The sequence below is a fragment of the Leptinotarsa decemlineata genome, unplaced genomic scaffold, assembly GCF_025532065.1.
Source record: "Leptinotarsa decemlineata unplaced genomic scaffold, Ldec_3_MD MMD2_tig00026328_RagTag_RagTag, whole genome shotgun sequence".
Taxonomy (NCBI): domain Eukaryota; kingdom Metazoa; phylum Arthropoda; class Insecta; order Coleoptera; family Chrysomelidae; genus Leptinotarsa; species Leptinotarsa decemlineata.
The window spans coordinates 14,679,109-14,705,225 of NW_027412688.1; the positions used below are offsets into that span (position 1 = coordinate 14,679,109).

Consider the following 26,117-nt stretch of genomic DNA (forward strand, 5'->3'; position numbering starts at 1 on the left):
CGACCAGACATTTTTCTCGAGAGAATTTATCTGGTTGAAGCTGGGATGATTCTGCAACCGTGTTAGAAATCACACGTTAAAAGTTAAGACCTCGTCAGTCCTTAGCTCGCACACGTTTCTCAACTTCTGAGAGTTGTCGTTCGTATGGGGGCGACAGCTGATTAACAGAAAAACAGATTTTTAAACAGATATAAAAGATGAAAATGCATTATACATAATCGTATTGACATAAAATACCTCAATAACTATTCTAATTATTTGTTTAAAATCTGTTCAAAATATGTTTTTTCGTTAACCAGCTGTCGCATCCCTACGAACGACAACCCTCAGAAGTCGAATCTTGTGCGAGCTAAGGACTAACGAGGTCTTACCTTTTAACGTGTGATTCTTAACACGGGTTGGACGATTGCAAATGAAAATCGATCATTCAGACTAGGGCTGAACCAACGACCAACACGGCAGTCGATTTGAGTGAGTGAACAAAGGGCCCACGTCGAAACCAACTGGCTACCGTCCGTCCAATATAATAATCAAATGTCATACAAGTATATTTCTGACAATTTTTTTAAGCCAAATAAGTCAATGTCTACTCTATTTATGAACTTGAGTTTTTATGGGAATGAAACAGAGTTTTTAGTGGAATGAAACAACTGATGATGTCTCAAATGTTTAGTTGAAACATTGAGCTGGATCAATTTAAGAAGTTCAAGACACACAATAGTATCATATAATAATTTGAATATAAAGTATGGTCAAACTGAAGTTTTCTTTTATGGAGTGGAAATAATCGAACCGAGTCAAGTATAGGTCTATAATTTTATCATCAATAACTATGTTCAACCAATAAGCACAGTATTTTAGAAACTTATTCTGAACTCTTTCAAGGGTTAAATTGTGTACTTTATACTGAGGAGACCATACAATTGAGGTATACTCTAATATAGATGAGACTAAAGGTGAATATATCCAGACATATTTTGATTTATACAATTGCAACTGGAGAAATATTTTGTAAATTCATTCTAAATATTCTCCTTATTCATGCAAGGCACCCTCCAAGATGCAATTAAAAATTTCTTAAGAACACAGGGATAAAACTTGGTTTCGAATATATAGGTAACAACCTTTGAATTTTTCAATTAAGTTTGGTTTAGCTTTAAAAAAATGTGTGCGTCTAATAACGAGGAAGGGCTTTATCCAAAGTTTTTATCGACCATTTTTGGGTATTGTCACCTTCCACAATCTGATAAATTAAAAAAAAGGAATGTGGTAAAAGTTATAATGGAGAAACTTCAAGTCCATTAAAAGTGCGTGAGAGATTTCCTCAGAAATAGTCAATTTTCAATTTGTTCCTTATTTTTTATTTTATTATAATTTAATTTCAGAATTTTTTGCTTAATATAATTGTTATTTTCAGCTATTTATTTTAATTTTCAATTTTATTTATTCTTTCAGGGATTTCAAATCATATTATATCAAATTATTCATACACAAGGAAAACTTATACCAGTGGTCGCCAACCTCTTCAATGTGTTGAGCTACTTTGTTAATTTTGGAATAAACAGCGAGCTACCCACACGGAAGCCACGTAACGCAACGTAAATGAAATAATCTACAGTTAATTTATCATTACATGTATTTATTTTACTATTTAACTGGTAATACATAATACATAGGCACTAATAATACACTAATAACAAAATAACTGATATTACTAGTACGTACTTGTTCATAGCTACATTCCTACCTATCAAACGAAGGTGTTTGGAAAATAAACACAAACTTTTATCTAGCCACAACGGCATGTCACGTATGATTTAAAAATAGTTGATAATAACAACAAAAAAGTAACACATTATCATGAACATAAGCATTGAGAAATAAAAAAGCACGTTCAATGAGAAGGCTGACACTCAGACTCATCGATAATTTTTTTAATGTTTGCAGTATAATTTGATGCAGCCATTCGAATACAATTATCCAAATGTTCATCTGTAAGTCGATTGCGATATTTGTTCTTAATAAACTTCATATTGGAAAAAGAAGATTCACACAAATAGGTTGAACTGAATAATGCTTTCACTTTCAAGGCAACACGGCATAGAACTGAATATTTGTCTTTAATTACAATAGGCCAGATACATTCAGTACTTGAGACTAACGATTTTAAGGCTAAATCATTTGACTTCCATTTCTGTTGCAGCGATGTCTTCGTCAAAGTTCTGCATAATACAAGTTGCAAACTGTTGGATATCAATTTCCATAAAGGGTGAAACAACAAACTGCGCTACTAAAGCCATTTCATTGAAATCCTTAAAACGATTTTTGAAGTTATTCTTCAGGGTAGAAATTATTTCTACATGATATTTGTTGTCATAGGGTTCTAATGGATTTTGAGATATTTTTTCTGAAAGAATAGGAAAATGCTAGGCATCGCTGTTAATTAGGTTTTGTTCCCAAAACTCCAGCTTTTTGATAAATGCTTTTATATTAGAAATCATTTCCGCTAGTTCTTTGTCTCTCCCCTGAAGCTGCAAATTAAATTCGTTTAATTTCTCTGTAATGTCCACGAGAAAACCAAAATCTCTAAGCCAGATTGAATTTTCTAGTTCCGGAGTCAGTTCATCGCGTTGTTTGAAAAATTGAACTATGCCAGATAGGACATCATTAAAACGTTTCAGCACCCGTCCTCTACTTAACCATCGGACTTCAGAGTGATAGAGTAGGTCCCCGTATTGACAGTCAACTTCATCGGCCAAGGTTCTGAATAATCTTCTTTGTAACGCTTTTTTACCACCAGTTTCATAACGTTGTTTAGTTTCAGGAAATTTCCACATAATGCTTGCTGATGGATAATGCAGTGGTAACAGAGAAATTGCAGAAAAGTTTCATCTTTACGACATAACGCCACCAGATCCTTATCACAACCCACCATAGCTGGAGCGCCATCGGATGTCAAGCCTACCATTTTCGATATTGGAATTTTCTCGGAAGAAATAATATTTTTTAAATGAGAAAACAACTCATGTCCAGTAGTGTGTCCTTTCGGTGGAATGAACCTCAAAAGATCTTCTTTAATCGTAAAATCACTAAAAACCATCCTGACGAACACGGCCATCTGGGCAGTGTCAACGACATCTGTTGATTCATCCAGTTGAAGTGAAAAATAAACACAGTTATCTAAGTCAGTTCTTAACTGTAAAATAATATCATTGCTCATTATTTCTACACGTCTCATCACTGTATTAGCAGAAAGTTGCATAGATTTTATAGCTGAAACTATCTCGTCTTTATTTCTATAGTTGGCAAACAATGAATCAGCAGCTTCTAAAAACGCCTGTTTTATCATTTCCCCGTTTTCATAAGGTTTCTTTTTTTGTGCAATTATCTGGGACACACGGTACGATGCTTCAGTTGCAGCCTTATTTTTGTCGACTGTTCTTAAAAATATTGATTGTTGTCCAATTAACTGCTTTTTTAACTGCTTCAGTTTCTCCTTTCTGGCGGCAGAATGTAGTGGGAATGATTTTTCAAAATTAGAATGTACAGTTTTATGATGTCTCTCAATATTTCCTTTTTTAGCAATGTTGACCGAAGTATTACATAACAAACACACATTTTTATCTTTAACTTCTGTAAAAAAGTATTGTTCTTCCCATTCTGAATGAAAATGGTATGTCTTTACCTTCTTATAACTGCTTGCTATAATATTATTTCTGTTGTTCTCTACTAACCCAGCCGCTGGACGTTGGTTACGCGTTCAGTTTTAAACTAAGCGCAATGTCGCCGTGCCGTGCGTATTTATCCCGTTCAAAGCAATCCAGATCGTTCTCGAACACTAACGCGCTGGTCCGGCTGGTCGGTTCTAGCCGATTTTAGCCTAATGACAATTAGATTTTTTGGGGAATTTTCGGAAGCTTCTCTGATTTTTGCAGTTTGTATTTTTTAAATTAAAATCGTTGTGAGAGCTACCAGAATTGCCTCCGCGAGCTACCGGTAGCTCGCGATCGACAGATTGGCGACCACTGCCTTATACGATACCTCCTTTTGGCCAAAGGGAGTTGGATTCAAAAGATTCGACTTCAAGTGATACAATAACTACAATAGAACAAGTTAAGAAAACGATTTTGTAGCATAAGTCATCCCAATATAGAGACAAGTGAAGCACTGAAACTGGAACGTGTACATTTTATGTTAACTTCCAAAGTATCAGAAACAAACAAATCCTAATAGAAGTAGAACTTGATCATTACTCATATCCACAGAAACTTGGCTATTAGGAAATGAAAGAGGGGTAGTTTTCCAATTAAAAATTATCATTTGGTGAGTAATTTTTGTCGTAACATATATCGAGGAGGAGGCACTGCATTATGGGCAAAGAAAGGTTATGAAGCAACTCCTATTTCTCTATATCGTATATGTACTGAAAAAGGCTTTGAGTTCTGTGGTGAAGGCTTCAAAGCCCACAAAATATTTTCCATTTATAGATCACCTATCGGTAATTTCCAAAATTTCTTATACAAACTCGAGATGCATTTAAATGAAATATTCTCAGTTAGTTCACAAATTGGGTCAGCTGAGACTTCAACATTGACTTCAATATTCCATCTATAGAGTCCGATATTATTTTGAATATCACTAAACAGTTTGGACTAAGATCGATAGTAAATGACTATACAAGAATAACCTCATACTCAAGAACCAAAATTGATAATGTTTTTTTTTACAAATGTACAGGCGATCTCTTCAGTAGTAGACACACCTATTTCTGATCACAGACTCATTATTACCTCCGTTAATAAATCAATGTCGAACCTCGCTCCGACAGAAATATCTTTTAGGTACAAAAGATTTTTTTTCAACAACAATAAGCAGCACATGACAGAATTATTCGATTCTGAAAGTAGGTCTATGTTTATGATGCAAAATTCTGCGATGACAAATATAAAAACTTTATCAATATTCTGACATCTCACTTCAATATAGGATTTTCATTGAAACACTTCCAAAACAAAAGTAAAGCTAGCAACACCTGGGTCTAGGAGGAAATAAAAACCTCTATAGTCTATTTCAAAAGAGTGTAGAGTAATAAAATCTCATTAAGTATTCAAAAGCTCTACAGGGTGATCCGTCAATAAATTCTGTCACTTCCCTAGTCCGCATTGCAAAATTATGTCGTTTCATAAAGAGCAGGTAGGTATCACCCTGTTTTAAGGGATTTGTCCATTGTTATCGACGGATAAATACTGAGCCAGAGGCGCGCTAGTGGGATAATTGCCAAAACAATATGCATTCATAAAAATTATATTAAAGGAAATAAAAATTTAATACAGCAGAACAGTGTTATTAAAAAAATATAAAATGTAACAATAAAATATATACGAACCGAAATCGGGAAATACTCACAAACACACACGAACGAACTTTACGTATTGAAACACTTGTGGGGACTTTAAATCAATTTATTCACAAAAACGACAAGAACTTTACTGGATACGTTATTACAATTTGACACTTGAACAATACTAAAACTGTGAACTTCCCTTAACGTTTAACAACACTCTATTTATACCCTAATTGAATGTTCTAGAGATTACTAGGTACAATTTTCGAGAACCTTCCGAGAAAATAATTATTCAGACTACCCTTAATTCTAAACCCTAACCTAAGCAAAAGTGTCACTGTCACTGATACACTGGTCTCTGTCCAGATTGCTTATCCCGCTACAGTATATTTACAATTCAATTAAATTATTCTACATCAGTATAGCCTTCATCCGAAGAACTCTCATCATCCCCTGGTGTTATAATTATAGGGTCAACCACCTGATCGACCAAGTTGTCCAGTTCCCACATTTTATCTTCCTCTTTTTAAAACATGCTGGATTGCTTTTTGCCAGTTTTCTGATGTGATTTCCATAATGGCTTGATCAAACAATACCTTGACATCTTTCATTTTAAATGTGGTATTGTGCCTTGCAACATATCCTTTAACTTGTGCCCATATAAGTTCTATAGGATTTAATTCGCAATGATATGGCGGTAGGCGCAGCACAGTTACTTTATACTTTTCTGCTACATCTTCTACGGCATATTTCATGAAGCGAGATTTATGTTGTTTTACTATGGCTAGTAGTTCCTTCTTTACTGAATTCGTCTCAAACTGAATACCTTTTTTTGACAGCCAGTTAATAATTTCTTGCTTTCTCCAAGCTGAAGTTGGTACCTTCTCTAAGCGCCTTGAATGGTAGCTTGCATTATCCATAACCACGACCGAATCAGCTGAAAGAAATTTTAACATTTCCCCGAAGTAGTCTTCGAAGACATCCGAATTCATGTCCTCATGATAATCTCCCGTCCGGCACGACTCAAAGCTTAACAAACCTTCTTTTAAAAATCCGTCTTCGCTTCCAATGTGAGAATTATAAGCCTCTTCCCTTTTCCCGAAGGCACTTTAATACCCGTCGAAAGGCCTTCTATGAAAGCTTGGCGAGAACTTGTTATATTTTTATCTTGCCACATTTTTTTGACTATATAACCTTCGTTTATCCACGTCTCATCAAGATAAAAAAAATTCTTTTGCTCTCTGCGGTACTGCTTTATAGTTGTCAAATATTTTCGTCTCCAGCAAACGATTTCATCACTTTCCAGTAATAGTGCCTTTCGATTGTGCTTTTCCCAGGTAAAATTCATACTTTTTAAAGTTTTCCATAAAAGTTTTCTGGATATCAAAGGAATATCGTTATCTTGGCTTATCTCGATAAATATTTTTTCAAGAGTGGGTATTTCCTTTTTAAAATAAAACGAATGAACTTTTCTTCGAATGTCACATTTGGTGTCTTCATCTAAGATTTTTATTGGTCTTCCTGATTTTCTCTTGCATGGACTTACCTGGCCTGATATCTTTCTTTCTCGCAATAATTTAAAAATCGTGGACTGTCCAATTCCAGTCATTCGGGCACATCGCTCAACACTTTCTTGCACAGACAAACTAGGTTGATCGTGTTTTATGCAATCATATACATTTAAAATTATAACTTTTTCGCAAACAGATAGCGGAGAATTTTTTACACTTCTTTTCTTTGGAGTAAATGTCCCCATTTTATAACTTTTTCACTATTTCTATATCACAATATCACTGTACGTTTAATTGGTGTAGTAACAATTACTATTATAACTCGAATGTTTAAGACACCATTACAATATATTTAAACCCTTTTTCTTAATTACCTGGGTTTAATAGGTATTGCATGATTGGTGGGCAGGGTCAAAAAGGGATTATTATAATGACATGGCACCTCGGAACTAAGTGTTAACCCTTTTTTGAGAAATCATGCTCAAGTATATGAACCCAAATTGCATATTAAATAAGTTTACAAGAACCACTAAAATTAATCTTAATCTTTTTTTAAGAAATTTTACTTACCTAAATACATGTAGGTACTTAGTTTTAGACCAAATTACTTCCCAAAAATGGCCTTTTATTATTATCTATGTCTGTAATTTTTAATTTACTTTAATTATTAAGTTTAATAATCCTAAGATTTGCCTACGCCCATGGACGACAACGAAATTCAGGCAAATTTTATGACACTTCATGATTTATTACTCTACACTCTTTTGAAATAGACTATAGTTCATTATTGAAGGATCTATATGCTCTTCAAAAATACCACCCTGATCTAAAACCTATGTATATAAACAAAGGTTCACTGAACATAAACATCTTACTGAGAACGTTAAAAAGTTACATTTCAGTAACGTCATCCAACATTCAGAAAACAAAAACAAGGCCTCCTGGTCACTCATCAATAAACTTGAAAATAAGGAAAATTCCATGCAACCTAATATACAAATTCTGCAGGGGAATGAACAACCCCTCAAAAATCATTAATTACATTCCAAAAATCCCCCTTGAAGATTCTGCAGATATACCCAATAGAACCTTACAACGCTTCTTTCATTCACAGAAAATGATATCTTTGCGAAACTCAAAAACAATCATTCCGCGGGACCTGACGACCTTCCTTGCAATGTAATCAAAGAATTCAGCTCACTGGTCACCCATATTGTGAATTGTTCTTTCGAGACAGGCACAGTCCCTACTCAACTCAAAACATCAAAAGTTATACCTGTGAAAAAAAAAACTGGAGAAATAAATTGAATAATTATAGGCCAATCTCTCTAACACCATCATTTTCCAAAGTTTTTGAATATTGCCATGCTAGAAAGGCTCAATCCTTTCATAGAGAAATTCAATCTAATACCAATCGAACAGCATGGATTCAGAATAGCACGGTCAACTACTACATACAGCTACTACTGAGTCTATAAACAATATTCTGGAAGAGCTTGACAAAAGAAAATGTCCAATTGGAGTATTTTGTGACTTGAGGAAAGCCTATGATTGTTCACCACACAATCGGCTACTAGACAAACTCTGGGCACTTGGCATTAGAAGAAGAGTATTAGAGGAGAGTTCAGATCGTTGCAGATAGAAATCAATATATATCCTTATCTCATAACGAGAGAGGTCTTATCACTACACACTACTCCAGTACACTACTTGTGAAAGTAAGTGTTCCCCAAGGAAGTGTAGTAGCTCCAATTCTGTTTTCCCTATATCTGGCAGACATTGTGAATTATCTATCAGAATTTTAAAGTTATCTTGTATGCAGATGAACTATTAATCTTGGTATCTAAAGAATCTTATGATTCAAATGAACAAGCTGTTATTGATTTGATGCATGAAATTGCAAAATTGTTTTCAAAAAATAAGCTGTATATAAACCCATCGAAAACTGAATTTCTTATCTTCCATACAAGACAAAAACAAAGTGAAAATATCAACCTGACCTTAAACAACACTAAAGTGAACCGTAATACCTATATTAAGTTCTTAGGTCTGAATATAAATGATAAACTAAATTGGGAAACCACATATCTAATCTAATAAAAAATATTAACACCAAAATAATTCAAATACGCTATATGTATAAGGTCCTGACAACTCCAGTAATGGAAACTTCTATTTTGCAGAAATTCAGTTAACACTGACATACGGAATCATAGTATGGGGACAATCACCTGCTGTCAAACGTCTCTTCATTACACAGAAAAAGTGCACTCGTGCCATGTTTCGCAAACCCCAAACAGAATCTAGTAGATTTCTCTTTACAAAGCTACAGGTATTACCCCTTATTTGTTTTTACATATTGGAAACTGCAAACAGTAGAACAAATAAAAAAGGATATGAATATTGAAATGAAATCTAAATTTGAAAGTTGTTTAGAGAACTTGTTGTTTGCAGAACTGATGGATAGGCAACAAAGAACAAGTAATATTATTTTCAATGTCAATGAATCCAATAAACAAACACAGGCAGAGTATAATGCTGAAGACATGTACAGTGTGATAAAATTTTGAAAGACTATGCTATGAACAAACAAGGTTTGAAATTATTTAGATTAGGTTCAATGAGTTCAATTTTGCCAAAAGTAGGCCAAAAAAGTTACATTGAATTCTCCATATGATGTGATCTATGTACTTAGAAATAAGCCCACTGATTTGCCTAGTACTAGAATTCTGTCAGATAAAACAAGAATGCAGCAAGAATATTATAAAAATTTTACATGAATGTTTTCTGTATTTTGAAGAACAATAAAATTAGTTTTTTTCATCGACCTATTTTGGGTAATTGTTACCTAATTGTAATTGTAACAATTACCCAAAAAAGGTCGATAAAAAAACGGATTTTTTCCTCCACAAAAAATGACTTTTGTTGAATAATAAAATTAGCTTTTAATTTATGATGACTCAAAAATTTGCCTTTAGAGGAATATAAGAATTCGTGGTTTCAACTGGACGGAGCGCCAGCTCATTCCACCTAGGAAGTTTCCAGGAAACTTTACAAAATGTTTGACGATCATTGGTTTAGGCGTTTAGGGCCGAGGGATTGACCACCAATCACCCGATCTCACGCCACTTGACTTTTTTTATGGGATGTTTTTAAAGAAAGGGTGTACAGTACTCCAGTGTCTACCAAAGAAGAACTGGATCTCCATGAAATTGAAGCAAGCACAAGTCGCGTACAAAAGAACATTTTGAAATTTTTAGAATGTAATGGACATTTCCAGCATTTATTGTAAAAATGTGATATTTTGTTATTTTTAATCATCCTAATTCTGACATTTTCTGTACTTTCACATGTTATAGCTCAGGAAATCTTACTTTTTACCTAGAAATGACTGATTTTTGGTACATTTGTTTCCTGGAAACTTTGAGCCATAGTTAAAAAAACTATTTTGTAACCTTACAAACTTCCTCTCGTCCATTTGACTTAATGCAGGATACATTTGGTTGAATTTTCTGCAAGTTCTGTCAATTATTTGATTGCTTTGTTCATGTGTAATAAATAATTTCATAAGAACTTCGTTTGAATAATCGATATTTGCATTCATTTTAGAAGATGTTTTGAAACACCGTCAATAACCATTTGTAAATTACTAATAAAAGTAACCAAAATGTTTGTTATAAGCTCGATAATTCCACTGCTACCTAAAACCAAATACTTGAAAAAATAATGATTCCAGAAGTGACTTTATTAAGTAAACTTTATGATTTAAGTATAGTGAAGCATTTTTAATCACCTTTCAATTTATCGAGTAATATACAGGGGTTTCTTTTGAAAAAATGAACTTTTGACAACTTTTATGCATAATGGAAGTAATAGTAATTTTAGCACGCCCTGTATGATATGGGGTTGATTAAATATTTCGAGTTTGTCCAAACTAACATCAAAATATCAACTTTTCATGAATTGAGAGTACTGACATACTTAGGTTCAATTAGGGTCGTATTTAGCACAATTTTTTTTATCTCAAAAACCGATAGAGACAGGTATAGGACATTATCAACAAAAAAATATTATAATATAACAGAGCTTTCAAAAATGTGTTGAAATATGGAGCGCTTCCAAAAATGTATTGAAATATGGAGTGTTCTATTTAAAAAAATAAAGTTGCTAGGACTTTTTGATAGAAGTGGCAACGACGAAAATATTTTAGATTTATAGAACAGGTAAGGAAATGTAAGATGTTTTCAGAAAAATCCTGTGTTGCGTTCACCATAAACGTCTAACCTACCATCCACCGTGAGTCACGCTCTATATAAATTCTTCTGTATATACTTTCATATGTATCAATTACTTTGAATTATTCTACCTTCAAAATATCAGCCTATTCACTATATCCACTTAAAAACTTTGGAACGATCTTCAACATTGTTTTTTTTTATTTGATTTGAAACTAGAATATGAAACTTTGAAATTGAATTTCAGGTATACAAATCTTACCCAGGATATTTCAACTGGTGTTCAAGTTGTGCTTGTCGTGCTGCAGAATAATAAGACTCTCTTGTTTCTGAACTCAATGATTTCCATAAGTTGCCAAGTTTAACGGATATGCTTTTACTGTTGTCTCCTGAAATAAAATATTTAGTCATATCACTGTGTTTCAATTTACATGATCAATAGTTTATTGTTACGAACAAATATCACCATCTATAAAATTGATTGAACCAATAATAAAATTTAATTTTACAAAAATCATACATTTTATTGGAAAATTTTATATGGTACATTCACATCAAATTCAAAATTTTGAATTTTCGAACAAAAAATATAAAAATGAAATGGACATTACCTGGATGCTCCACCGACAATTTTTTTCGCCACTCATTTGCAAAAATCATGAAAGCATTTGCTGGTCGAGGAATTTTCTCAGGTTTTACATCTATTGTTTCTTCTATGGCAGGTACAGTCGAACCCACCTCTTTTTTTTCAGAAACATATGTTAAACCACTTTTTGGTATATCTTTAAAATTTGCATTTTCCAATATCCCAATATTTTTTTTCACTTCCTTATCTTCCCTGGATACTGATTTGTTATCAAGACAACTTTTCATTTCATGGGAAAATTCTTCCTGAAATTGAAATGATATTAACCTATCTTCTTTTTTATACTCAGCATAATCTATTTAAACACATACCTTGAATACAATCTGAGATTTTGGTTTCTTTTTCACAGGTTGTTCAGAATCGCTGAGTTGTGCTAATCTAGTTTTCATATTCTTCTCAAATGAATTAGTGTTTTCTGAATTATGGGAAAAATGTTCATCCTCCACCACTTTGGTTATTTGTTTGCTTTCTATTTCTGTTCTATTGGGTGTGTTATTATTTACTGACCTAGGAGAAACACTGGGTGTTTGATTGGGGTGACCTAGATTGGAGTTTATACTTCGAAGTTTTGGACTTGTAGCTACTGCCGTACTCTGAGGAACACTTTTAGTTTCCTCTGGTTGTAAACTATGTTTAACTTTGACAGAACAAAGACCTTTTACCTGGAAATATTCTCCTAATGCTAAAACACCTTCGAGATCAGAATCTAAAACTTTTATTTCTCCATGATATATAAATTCAATGATGTGACGCAGATGTGCCAACTTGATTCCATTCATCACAATAAACGGATTTGAAATATTACCATAGGCCTTAAACATTTCCTGTAATAAAAATGTATATGCAATGACACAACTTATCAGAAATTGAAAATAAATAATGAACAGTAGCTTTGACTTGAAATGTAAAAATTATTTTTAGGCATAAACTTCTTATTCATTTTTGCTCTTATACTAATTATAAAGAAACAATTATCAAAATTTTTGTGCGGTACAAAATTTTTGTGTGGTGGAGAATTCTAGAAAAAAATTATAAGTGCAAAAAAATTAAGGATACTGTATGAGAACCTATGAATGGGTGATTGAACAAAGGGGGTTGAGTCATTTCTTTGAGATCTTGAGTTGAGTACAGTTTGTGTTCTTATCTGAGGATATACACACATTTTGATGTGAAAAGAAACATCAGGTTCTCATTATAAGTGTGTGTTTTCAGCTTTGATACTTTTCAAATGCATGGAAAAAGGAACCCGAATCCATTGGCAAGAAATGAAACTTCAGCTGAAGAGGATGAATAAATTGAATCTGATGAACAGAACAAGTCATCTTTCAATACTGTTCGTTACAAAGTTTGAGTGCTAGGTTTCTACATGGTTTAACATTAGGTTTAATAAAGATTTGTATACGTTTTTCTTGATAATTGTCCAAAAAACCTGCATCAACCTACGTAGTTCATTGTTTTCCTTACCCGAATAGGAAAATTGTTGATGACTGGTGTTGAAAAGTACCTTATTTATAGAACACTTAAAACGGATATCATATTTGTGCATTAAGTTGTCAATGGCTATAATGATTCTCCGAAATAGTCAAACAATGCACCCTTTCTGTAAATACTGAAAGGAATAGAAATAATGAATATTTTTAAAGTTCCTTTATGTAGAAATTATAGTCAAAATGAGACAATTTTTAGGATTTTGAAATAAGCAAATCATCACCATTCCAGCTTGGAATTGTTAAATACATCTTACAAATAATCTTTTTAAAATCCATGATTGTTAACTCCCTGAGCATATCAACATCTGTAAAATTTCTTGTAAATTAGTTTGACTCTTGCAAAAAATAATTATATTGCACTGAAGACTATTTCTAAATTCAAACATGAATGCGGTTCAAATAAATTAATTAATTAATTATAAGATCATTAGTGTTGGAAATGATGCTCTGTCAAATTGAAGAGGTTTTAACAAATATATATTTAATGAAAATCAACGTACCTGAAAGAAGCTACTACAAGCAGACAGAATTAGTTTGTGTGCCCTTACATATTGTCCTTCGCAGATGAGAACTACATCTACCAGTATTTCTTGGTGCTGGTGTTCTGAAAAAACCTGTATCAAATTGTTGGAATAATTATTCCAACGCAAATTATAATGTTCGCCCATTTTTTCAATATTTAGGCGCAGTCACATTTGGTTCAATATTTTGCTCGATTTCTCTTTCAGACATTTATTAATCGTGTTTAGTAGCCTTTAACTTGAAAAACAATTGTTGGTCGTTAGTGTTTAGATTTCTGTTCTTAGTGATTCCATGAAGAAAAACTAACCTCACAAAAGTTATTACAAAATACGATCACATACTTCACATGAACACAGAAACAAGGGTTACCACCTGACCGGATTTAATTCGTGAGGCGTACTCGGGTTGGAGACAATTTTTTAACGGTTCAAAATAGTTACACGGCTGGGAAAGAAAGGTATCGGCTCTTTACTTCTTCATCTTTATTGAGAATGGATCAGCTAATGACTTCTCCAGAATTATTTTTGAAAATGTTTTGGGCTGTAAGAAGGCCATCTTGATAACTAACCGTCGTAAAGAGACCATTATAATTGAAACGAAAGCTATCTTGTTTTCAATTTTCAACGCTACTCCACGTAAACTCACCTTGCAAAAGAGAGTTACTTGTTTTGCATTCAAAAAAGATGAAGAGAATATCTTCCTGAGAAGAATTATGAAATGAAAAATTACTTATTATTGTGAAATTTCATTAAATAGAAATTTTGAGGTGTATATAACGAAACAGGTATTTCAATATACCGAAATTGAATGAAATCTAAACAAAATATCCTCAATTTTTTTCCTTATTATTCATATGAAAATCTCTTGCGAATTGAACAATTTCATTCATGTTGGCAACTTTGACATAATCAATGTTTCGCTGTTTTATTCCCTAAGTCACTGCAGTGTGGTTATCCTCACTGGGACTAATTTCACGACGTTTCGGCAAAGTCTCATTTGCTTTCGACTGGTAATGGTACCTTTGATGTTCGGAATTAGACTGACTTTGCTCAAATCTAGTTCTTCCTATATAGCTTAAGCTTAGACAAGAGAAGCTATATATGTATTTGAGGAGCACGTAAACATACAACATGGCTCCCTCTACTGCGCATGTCTCCCGTCAAGTGTGCATTATTTGACGGGGGAATTTGAAATATATAGGTATCTGATGGTGAAAACTTACTTTTCTATAATTCTATCATGCCTAGCAAATTAAACTTAAAACAACTTGAAGCAATGAAATAATTTAACAGCTTTCATAGCACTGATCTTTGTGTTTTATAGGTGTCAGTCGAAATAAAATGCACTTTATTATTTAAATTTATTACAAATAGGCTTAACAAAAAAATAATGTAATTCTACTAATTTCAATTCAAAAACCATTTAAAAATAATTTTGATCTTCTGCAGGATTCTTAGAAATATTAAGTTCTTGCTGCGACTGCAGACTTTCTTTCATATTCAGATATTTCATTGTTGTCACCCTTTTTACACCTCCTTATTAACAACTCTTTCTTTTTTAGTTGAAACAAACTGAAGTTGCTTTTTAACTTTTGTATTTGCAGGTTCCTTATTGATAAACTTACTATATACTTTTTTGTGTTATTTACTTGCAATAAGTGGTACACATTATTGGGTTGTTTAAGAGAGTGCTGCAGTGCATCTGGATCAGATAATTCTTGATTTATGCCATTGATTTCCAGGCATTTCTGTTCAATTCATTTGGCTGTATTCACTTTCTCCTCACGTTGATTATTGCTACAGTTAACAGAAGATGCCGAGGATACCAAGTGTATTTAAATGAATATAAACTTCTTCGCTCAATTTTACCCCTTCTGAATGAGTTTGATTTTTTAGAACCGGGTTGGATTGCGAGCTTATATTAAATACATTTGTATGTATTTATAGTACAACATAATGAATGTGTTTACATATGGCGAGCCTTACAAAATAATCAGCACATATATTTGAAAGCATGTATACAAATATTACAAAGGACGCATCTGAGATTACAGCACATTAAGTTTTCAACTGCATTTTTAGTAACAATATAAGAATTTTTGTTATCAGAAATGGTGCAACTTCCATTATCATCGTTCCTTTTGAATTCACTGTTTGTAGCTTTCATATGTCTTTTGACAATATTTGAAATATGTGTGTTTTTTCCTTTGATATTTTTATTATCCTTTCAATAATTTTATCTCTGATAGACGGGAGACATCAATCAATGTTTTTACTGTTTCCGTATAAATCCATAATTGAATAATATTAAAAACACGTCGATGATAGTCACAAACGTTTATGGCATCCGGCATAGCGATACGATCAGAGAGCACCCCTCTATGGGTATTCAGGACATCGTTTACATCTTGTTGAGACAGCTTCATATTCGTGGTATCATTGGAAACAGAAATTTGTTTGTTATTACTTTCGATGTACCGTGTGACGTAAATGTAATTTCCGCAACGTTTTGTGATTGGATCATACTCATCTACATACTCATTGATATGTGATTTGAAGAAATTTTCCTTTATCGTCTGCAGGATGTCAATGAAGGTTGGTAATTCATAAGTTATTAAATTGATGGAACAAATGGAGAATTGTTGCTTCAAAATTATGCATGGGCTAAAGTCTCTGGATGGCCTTGGGCCGAATTTCATAAGATTCCATGGGGAATGTCATCAATAGCAATTGGTGTTCGTTTCAAGCAGTCACTTCGTACTGCCTCAACGCTCTGTCGATTACACTTAGAGTTTCATTGTAATCCTCACCATCACTATCACACATTACTTCAACTTCACTAGCGTAACCACTATCGAGAAACATTTTTGTTTTCAAACTGAATATCCATGTGTGTTTACATGCGCTCTTATAGCGTGGTCAATTTCAGATATTATGTGTGTGTGTGTGTTTGTGTGTGTGTGCGTGTGTTGAACACAAATATTTCTTTACAAAAGGACCTTCCAATACAATTTCAGTGTGGTTGTTTTCCTTAAGATTCCATATAATATCGACGTTTTCGATCCAACTGTTATGTTTGTTATCCAAACCTAACCATTTAAAGTACATGTTTTTGCATTTTTTCCTCAACAATTTTTCCACAAGATATATATCAGGATTTGCATTTTTGAGTTATTCTTTCCTATAGAAAGCACCCCAAATAGATGCACCTTTCATATCTTCTAGCATAAAGGTGACAGAGTTAGTAATGTTGGATGATAATTTTGAATAATTCCGTACCTAGTCCAATTGGGTGTATCACCCTTGTCGAAAACGTGTTTTGCCTTACTGATTCGCACAACATCGCCGACTTTGAATTTCTTCGGTCTAGCTATTTTCAGGTGGAAGTACCTATGTTGATTCAAGTATTTGTTTTTCGTTGGTTTTGTCGATTGTAGGATTTTCTGATTTCAGACAAGACATTCAACCGTTTGCAGGTGCCATTCATACTGAAATATTTGAAAAGTCTTTCTTTCAACGTCCTAATGGTATGTTTGAAGGTGACTGACAATGTTTCATGATGAATTTCACTAGTTCGGACTTCCATTGTTTACTATATAAAATGATTTGGAATCCCTGAAACAACTAAAAAATAATAATTAAAAATGAATAGCGGAAAATAACAATTATATTAAGCAAAATAAACCTGAAATGAAATAATAGTGAAATAAAATACAAGTAAAAATAGAACAATTGAACAAATAAAAATAAAGAAATGAAAAAAGAAAAAATTAAAAACTGGAGAGATTCCAAGTCACGTTAGTTCACGACGTTTCGATTGTTAGTATCTACAATCGTCTTCGGGCGATGACTGGGTGAGTCATCAGCTATTCATTTTTAATTATCCTTTTTTAGTTGTTTCAGGGATTTCAAATCATTTTATACGGGGCTTTTCATAATGAGCGTTAATTAGCCGTTTCTGGCAAACTATTCAACGGATCAACCTGAAAATTCCACAGTATGCATAAGTCAATATGACCTACATGCCTAAAATATTTTAGACGAAGCGGCGTTGTCGCTTCTACTATAAAGTAGGGGCTTCTTTGATTTTTCAAATGGAACACCCCGTATGTAATATCATATTATGATTCATTATCAACAAATTCATATACTATTTCCCTATACCTATCTATTACCGTTTAGAAGATATAAATTAATTTCGATATTTTTTTTTACCAAACATGAACTTTTATAAATGCTGATAATCTTGAACTCTCTTGCACTAAAACGGTCAAATTTGAAATGGAGTGGAGTGATACTATGAGGATCTTCACTCCGAGTCATATTTTCATTTGCCTCATACAGGGTATAAAAAAGTATAAAAAAAATGTTGAATATCCAAAATTAGTGATGAATTCAAAAAAACGAGCAAGAAAACCATGTCAGTTTCCGTTTGAAACAGTTTATCTCGAAAACGGTTCAAAATAGAAATAGTATTATCTGAGCAAAGTTGATCTAAAATTGGATGTAGAGCTCAAAAATGTTGAAATATTCAGGGTGTTCCATTTGAAAAAATTGAGTTCCACTAATTTTTTCATGAGATCAAAGTATCTGCATTTTTTGAAGACCCTGTATGAGGCAAATGAAAATATGACTCATAGTGAAGATCCTCATAGTATCACTCCACTCCATTTCAAATTTGATCGATTTAGTGCAAGAGAGTTCAAGATTATCAGCATTTATAAAAGTTCATGTTTGGTAAAAAAAATATCGAAATTAATTTATACCTTCTAAACGGTAATAGATAGGTATAGGGAAATAGTATATGAATTTGTTGACAAAGTGATAATGAATCATAATATGATATTATATATGGGGTGTTCCATTTGAAAAATCAAAGAAACCGCTACTTTATAGTAGAAGCGACAAGGCCGCTTCGTCTGAAATATTTTAGGCGTGTAGGTCATATTGATTTATGCATACTGTGAAATTTTCAGGTTGATCCGTTAAATAGTTTGTCAGAAACGGCTAATTAACGCTCATCATGAAAAGCCCTGTATAGTAGACAATGGAAGTCCGAACTAGTGAAATTTGTCATGAAACATTGTCAGTCACCTTCAAACAAACGTTGAATACCCGGTGCGGACCCGGAACCAGCGACTTATCCCAGTCATCACCCGAAGACGATTGTAGATACTAACATTCGAAACGTCGTGAACTAACGTGACTTGGAATCTCTCCAGTTTTTATTTTTTTCTTTTTATTTGTTCAATTGTTCTATTTTTACTGGTATTTTATTTCACTATTATTTCATTTCATGTTCATTTTGCTTAATATAATTGTTATTTTCAGCTATTCATTTTTAATTATTCTTTTTTAGTTGTTTCAGGGATTTCAAATCATTTCATATAGTAGACAATGGAAGTCCGAACTAGTGAAATTCGTCCTAATGATATGTTCAGCCATAGAGACCCTAGTGATGTTGTGTGATTTATTTCATGTTTTTTTCATCAAAGTTCAAAATTTATTGTTGTAAAATTCTGTTCCTTGATCAGTTTGTACATTTTTGGATGACGTTTCGTATGTTCCAAAATATCTGCAAACGTTTTGGTGATTTCTACTCCCGTTTTCGATTTCAGCGGTCAAGTCCACGCGAATTTCGAAAAACAGTCTATGACGACTAGAATGAGTTTGAAATTTTGATTTTGGTGAGCGTACGATCTCATGTCAGCCAAGAAGTCTATCTGCCATAAATCATCCAGTGCCTTGATAATGATACGGAGTTGAGGGATATTTTTTCTAATTGGTTTATGCAGCTCTCGGACAAGTTGAATCTTGTCACTGTAAAACACTGTAAAACAATTGAATTTAGTACACTGAAGGAAGGTTTCGCCGATTTTTTCTTTCTTCTTTTTTGTTGATGGCGAGCTCCAAATTTTTAACATTCTGACCCATTATAGATATTTTATCGATCGAATTATCTTTAGCCCAGTGTTTCATGACATATTTGTGTGATAGGGGTGGATAATAATAATACTCGTCTTTATTATTTTCAAATAAATATTTAAAAAAAAAGAACAAAAATAGTGATAACTATCCTAGAAACTTTTGAAAATAAAAGGCGAAGTTTATTTTTGGTAAGTGTTAGACACCATCAAAAATATCCTTCCTTACCATTGCTCCAAGCCCTCCATCATACTCTCCTCTGAAATATTATCTATTGATAATGGTGGTAGTGATGGTGACTCGAGGAATACCTCATCATAATTACTATCTTTTCCCGTTTCAATAACATCTCCAAGTGGTGAAAATTGTGTTTCTTCAAGTGCTCGAGATTGATCGAATGGTTCCATCATTTCCTCTTTCTTCTCCTTCTTCTTGGTGACACCACCACGTCTCAAATGATCTACCGTTGTTTTAGAGATTTCAGCTATATCCTTTAGTGCTCTCGATATATTTGGAAAAACTTTTAGAATGAGTCATCCTCTTCAGACTTTCCCAATTTCAGAGCTAGATACTTTTTTCTTATACTTTTTTAAATATCAATAATGTTGTTCTTGCGCACAACATCGACTTCTTTACTGAGCGGTTTCATATCGACAAATAACGTTTTCATGTCTCTTTACACACACTTATGTACTTGTCGCGCCAACATTCGGCACACGTTCTCTTGAATTGATCGAAATACATGTCGAGAAAAACGTGTTCATCGAATACATGTTCATAAATACAATCATGTTGCAATTGTCGCGTATCAGTTGTTTGGGTATCCACACCCTGATGGATCACATATGATGGCGTGAATGGAATTGGGCAACAACTTGCCGTGTTTATTTCCATACATGACACCATCATCCAAATAGTCCAAGTTGTTTATTGGTAATGTATTGTCTTGCGGAACGACATCCATCTTCTGATCGGTGGTTGGGCGATTCATTCCAATATGTAGCGTGCACATTGACGTCATTCCCAATGTTCACTGAGGATACACTACAAAAACACACTTTTGTCTATTTTCCACGATATATCTTTATTGTTGACTAGTTTCGGCTATTACACCATTTTCAAAACTAACTGATTACATTTAAATCTGTGTAATTTATACCTAAGTTGTTATACCTTCTGTTCCCAATGTTGACTCATCACGAAGAAGGTATCGTCAATACGCTAATCAATAAGCTACCATTACACTTACCTGGTTATCAGTATTGCAGTTCTGGTACAAAACTACAAGAACGTCTTGCACGAGGTGATTTTGATATCAATCCATTAGACTCGTCTCATAAACAGCACGTCTTGACATATTCGCAAGATACGTCTCTTGAAGCTAGACATCGAGCTGACAAAGCTCTCGAAGAAAAGGCGTGGCAACGAGTGAAATCTAAAGACGCAACACTTGGCGAGAAGGCGAGTGCTCTATTCGTCACTGGAGTGATGAAGTCCAAACGCAAATTAGGAATGGGAAGTGTGAATTCATTTCGACGCAGCATTTTGCAAAATATAATCAAAAACTGGAACCCCACGACGAATAACGTAAAGAAATCCGCGGAATCGGCTCTTATGGCAGCAAAAATGGCCGTCCATGAAGCTGGAGGACGTAAGGAGATATGTGAACCGAGAGTTATTCCATTCGAAGCAAAACCTGGAGGAATCCTACCACTCATACCTATATTTGCAGGCTTTTCAGCTCTGGGTTCATTGGCAGGGGGAGCGAGCGCCATCGCAAAAACCGTGATATATGCAGAAAGTGCCAAAAATAAACTCGAAGATCACAATAAAGCTATGGAACATTTGGATTCCGCTTTGTACCTACGCAAAACATCTAGAAGATTTGGTCTGTTCCTGAAGAAACAACATCAACGCAAAGGACGAGGTCTCTACTTGAAAAAGCAAAAAAAAAATTACTGAAGTTACCCCATAGAGCGTTATATGATTCGGAAATTAAAAAATGTGCCCATCATTTGAAAATACCACATTTTCGTGGAGTCTTTATGCATTGGGTAGCTTACATTAAAAACGGCAATGCTTTACATATGGTACAATATTTTGGAAGAGGTATAACGATTACATATTACAATGATTGGTATCAAAATGTTGACCAAAGTAATTGCGGACATCTGCGCCTACAGTTTCTACTTCATAATGCCTGCAAAAATGCTCAGAGATACGTCTTTGCGTAATTTAACCGATGCTGAATTGAAAACTCTATCGAAAGCTGAACCTCGGGAATTATTGCATATTTGGCATATATTACCAAAGAACTACCAACATCGATTCACTTCGCAGATTCGTTTACCATGTTTATGTTTCATCCATTATCGACATGAGGTGCCGCCGCTGCGTCAGCTGCGTCATCGTTACAAGAAGCAATGTTAGCTCACAAATAGATTCATTCAAAGTATTGTTATTTATAATCATTAACGAAATAAACAACATTACAGTGCGGATGCTTGACCAACATTCTAGGCTCATTGATTTTAAAATTGAAGAAATAATTCGTTTGGAATTGAAGCAAAAGTATGGTGTTAACTAATAATAATTCATCACCATATCCTTCATAAGTCGTCACCAACATCAGCATCAACAACTGTCAACAGAGAATACATTATTTTTGAAAACTCTTGGCTATTATGTTGTCCAATCAAGTGTTCAACATTTTCACTCCATGTAAGTAATTTTTCGATTCGTCTCTGAAATCATTCATTCATTTAACGGTATGCTCAAATTGTTTAAATTATTTATAAAAGATGTGGAATAAGTGTGTAATTATTATGCAAATATTGATTTTGGTATAACAACAACCGTTATTTTTATTTGAAATTTATTTGTTGAATGCTTTGGTTGGGATACATTCGTGCAGTTATGAGTGGAGTAGATTCGTACTGTACAAATTTACCCCGTATGCATTAGAAATTATACTTCATTGCAAATATTATTTCAGGATCATGCCGCGAATATACGTGAAAAAAGGAAATAGAACGGGAGAAGTTAACGAAGAGGCTGTACAATCTGCGATTAATGAAGTTTTACATAATACTTCATCTATTAGGAAAGCGGCACAAAAATACGGCATCAAACCAACAACTCTTCAAAGTTGTTTAACAATCTCCCATAAAAAGGCTATCGTTCACTATAAATGAAGAGACTTTACTGAATAAGTACATCGCAAAATGTTCCAAGATGCATAATGGATTAACAATCATACAAGTGAGGGAACTGGCGTACGAATTTGCAAGAGTGAATCAGCTGTACTATCCACCTATAGTCCGTTCATAATTTGTCGATAGCACAAAATGAGGGCCCAAGTCATAAAACGGTCGTAAAACTCGTAAAATCATAGGCGGAGGTTCCTGAGGTGTTTATTCATTAAATATAAAACTTCAGTTTATATTCGAAACTTGCCTTGAAAGGGTGAAGTTGTTACGAACGAAAATAATTTTTGGTTTAGTACATTATTTAATCGCATTTAATTTACGGCTCGTTGGTGTTTCGGCGTCTACGGCAGTAATTAACGTCTCTAATATTTATTTTGCGAATTTTGTGCAGTGCGTGAGTAACTTTTTTTCATATTCCTACAAACATATACGTACCTTTCGTTCCTGCTTGTTTTGTTTGATTGCTTGCGATGGCTTCGTCATCATCATCAACATCATCAAGTTTTACACCGGTACTGTTGCGTACAGTCAGTAAGTCTGTCTATTCACCAAGAGAAAAGACTATTGTTTTGAACATTCACGATGCTCTGGTTTCTCAGAATCCCACAAACACTGTTCAGAACATAATCAAGATTTGTGCCAACATGACAGGCGTAGAGGAGTCAACAATATATAGGTTCCTATCAGAAAGAAAAAAAAAGGTATAGCTAACCCAAATACAAACGAATACTTAAAGAGGGGGAGAAAACCTATTGAAATTGATGAATTTGCCAAAAATGGTATTCGAAGGAAAATTCACGAATTTTTTTCCAAAAAAGAAATACCCAACTTAAACAAAATTTTACAAGAAGTTAGAGACGACCCGGATTTGCCTCATGTCGGACGAACCAAATTGTGGCAAGTTTTAAAAGAATTAAATTTCCGGTGGGAGAAATCAGACCGAAAATCACTTTTGATTGACCGGGAAGAGATAATATGTTCAGGACGAAACGTGGGTAAACGCAGATCATACTCTCACAAAAATTTGGACAGATGAAAATATATCAAGCTCCAGGCAAGCCTTTATGGAAGGTTGGTCTACTGGTATTTCCCCACCCTCTGGTAAAGGCAGTAGATTAATAGTTTCTCACATTGGCAGTGAAAAAGGATTTGCTAAGCATGGTTTGTTGGAATTTGAATCCAAAAGCACAAACGACTATCACGAGGAGATTACAGCTGATGTTTTCGAAAGTATTTTGAGCAGATGATTGAACATATACCACCAAACTCAATTATAGTATTAGATAATGCACCTTATCATTGACTGGCTGCGGAATAAGTCCCTGCCTTACGAAGATGGAATGGTTAAAGCAGAACTTTTAAAAATTGCCCGGCAACACAAATCTAAGGTCAAGAAATACGTAGTTGACAAAATGGCGGAAAGACGAAACATCACAGTCCTTAGACTTCCACCCTACCACTGCGAATTAAATCCAATTGAACTCATTTGGGCACGAATGAAAAGCTATGTGGCTAGAAAAAATACGTCATATAAAATACAAGCTGTACGTGAATTGTTATATGAGTCTTTACAACATATTACAGAACAAAATTGGCGAGATGCAGTAAGACATGCAATAGAAGAAGAACAAAAAATGTGGGATCTTGACAATATAATTGATGAGACTGTAGACACAACCGCTAATTATTAACCTGCAAGACGACTCGGATTCCGAAGATGATCCTGTTTATTTTGAATTTGAATAGTTTTGTAAGTAATCGTAGTTTATATCATTTAAAAATAGGTATTAATTAAATAAATGTATCTTTTACAATTTGCAAGTAACTTATTATTTTTGAATAAAATAAAGAATTTTTTTTTTAAATAAAAATACAGTTTACAGTACCTACAGTTTAAGAATATCAATATATTTATTTATTTAAAGTAACTAATGTTTTAATCATATACTCTACGACACTGGTCACTCATTTCCACTCAAAATACCTACATAATCGGATTAAAAGTTTTATAGAGGTATTGTATTTCTTCAGATACAAGGTGGGTTAGTCGAAAACATCTTAAACTGCCAGTTTTAGTTTGGTTTTTGTTATTATATCATATTAGCTGTCCTCTCTGTATTTCAGTTCTCTAATGAGGGTCAAACTTGCAGTGAGCTATCAACAAATTATGAACGGACTATAGTTGGAATCAAAATAAAATGGCTGGATAGTTATCGTAGGCGAAACGCAAATTTAAGTCTGAGGAAACCAGAAAATACCAGTGCAGCTCGATCTTACGGATTTAATAAGACAGCCGTAAATAATTTTTATGAAAACTTAGAAAACGTTTTAACCGAATATGCATTTACTGCAGATGGGATCAATAATTTTGAAGAATCAGGGATATGCACGGTGTTGAGCACGCTAAAGGTAGTAGCTGAAAAAAACCAAAAACAAATTGGTCAACTTGTTTCGGCAGAAAGAGGTGAGCTCGTGACATTCGGAGGAATTATTTCAGCTAGTGGTAACACATAGAAGGTGCTCCACAGGGTAGCTTAGGATTGGCTGCTAAGAGTGGTTGAATAAATTCGAGTATATTTTTAGAGGTCCTAAACACCTTCAAAAAAGAACATATTGCTCTAAAGATAATCCTATTCTCCTCCTGGTCGACAATCACGAAAGCCACGTCACAATAGAAGCGGTGAACTATCCCCGTGATAACGGTATTATTTATATGTCATTTCCTCCCCACACAACACACCGTCTGCAACCGTTAGATGTAGGAGTATCTGGACCTTTTGAATCTAAATTAAATATAGAATTTAATGACTGGCATGTGAATAACCCAGGGAAAACTCTAAATATATAAAAAGGAATCACACGTTAAAAGGTGAGACCTCGTTACTCCTTAGCTCGCACAAGTTTCTCAACTTCTGAGAGTTGTTCGTATGGGGGCGACAGCTGATTAACGAAAAACAAGATTTTATATACAGATTCCGAAACTGGCCTATTTTGAATCATTTCCCCTATTTTGAATCATTTAATGGCAAAAATATCTCAAATGCTTTTGAAAAGACTGGTATATGACCATTTAATAAATTAAAATTCAGTGACGAAGAATTTGCGAAGCCGTGCAAGTTTACTGCTCCGAGTTTACAGTAGACCCAGATGACAACATTCAACAAATTATATCTGAAGAAACAAATCCTACTCAACGAGTTCTATCATCGACATTGTCGCCAGCATTACCAAGTACA

General features: G+C 33.9%; 2 protein-coding genes and 1 long non-coding RNA gene across 5 annotated transcripts in view; 1 reads left to right on the forward strand and 2 right to left on the reverse strand.

Annotated features, from left to right (window-relative positions):
• LOC111509472 (uncharacterized) overlaps window positions 1-11,502 on the forward strand; it is a 25,545-nt gene extending 14,043 nt beyond the window's left edge. For both annotated transcript variants that reach the window (XR_012467331.1, XR_012467332.1), the window contains 3 exons: window positions 1,456-1,598; window positions 9,039-9,187; window positions 11,338-11,502. This is a non-coding gene — a long non-coding RNA (uncharacterized lncRNA). The remainder of the gene's footprint in view (window positions 1-1,455; window positions 1,599-9,038; window positions 9,188-11,337) is intronic.
• LOC111509470 (uncharacterized) overlaps window positions 1-14,107 on the reverse strand; it is a 20,968-nt gene extending 6,861 nt beyond the window's left edge. Inside the window, exons 1-4 of one of the 2 annotated variants that reach the window (XM_074182776.1) lie at window positions 13,727-14,107; window positions 12,048-12,560; window positions 11,702-11,981; window positions 11,353-11,479 (exon numbers count right to left, since the gene is read on the reverse strand). In XM_074182776.1, coding sequence (XP_074038877.1) covers window positions 11,353-11,479; window positions 11,702-11,981; window positions 12,048-12,560; window positions 13,727-13,894 — 1,088 coding nt within the window. In that variant the 5' untranslated portion in view covers window positions 13,895-14,107. The remainder of the gene's footprint in view (window positions 1-11,352; window positions 11,480-11,701; window positions 11,982-12,047; window positions 12,561-13,726) is intronic. The other variant, XM_023165230.2, reaches the window with a different exon arrangement.
• Window positions 1-26,117, reverse strand: part of LOC111509471 (glutathione S-transferase 1) — a 228,162-nt gene that overhangs the window by 46,787 nt on the left and 155,258 nt on the right. The window lies entirely within an intron of this gene.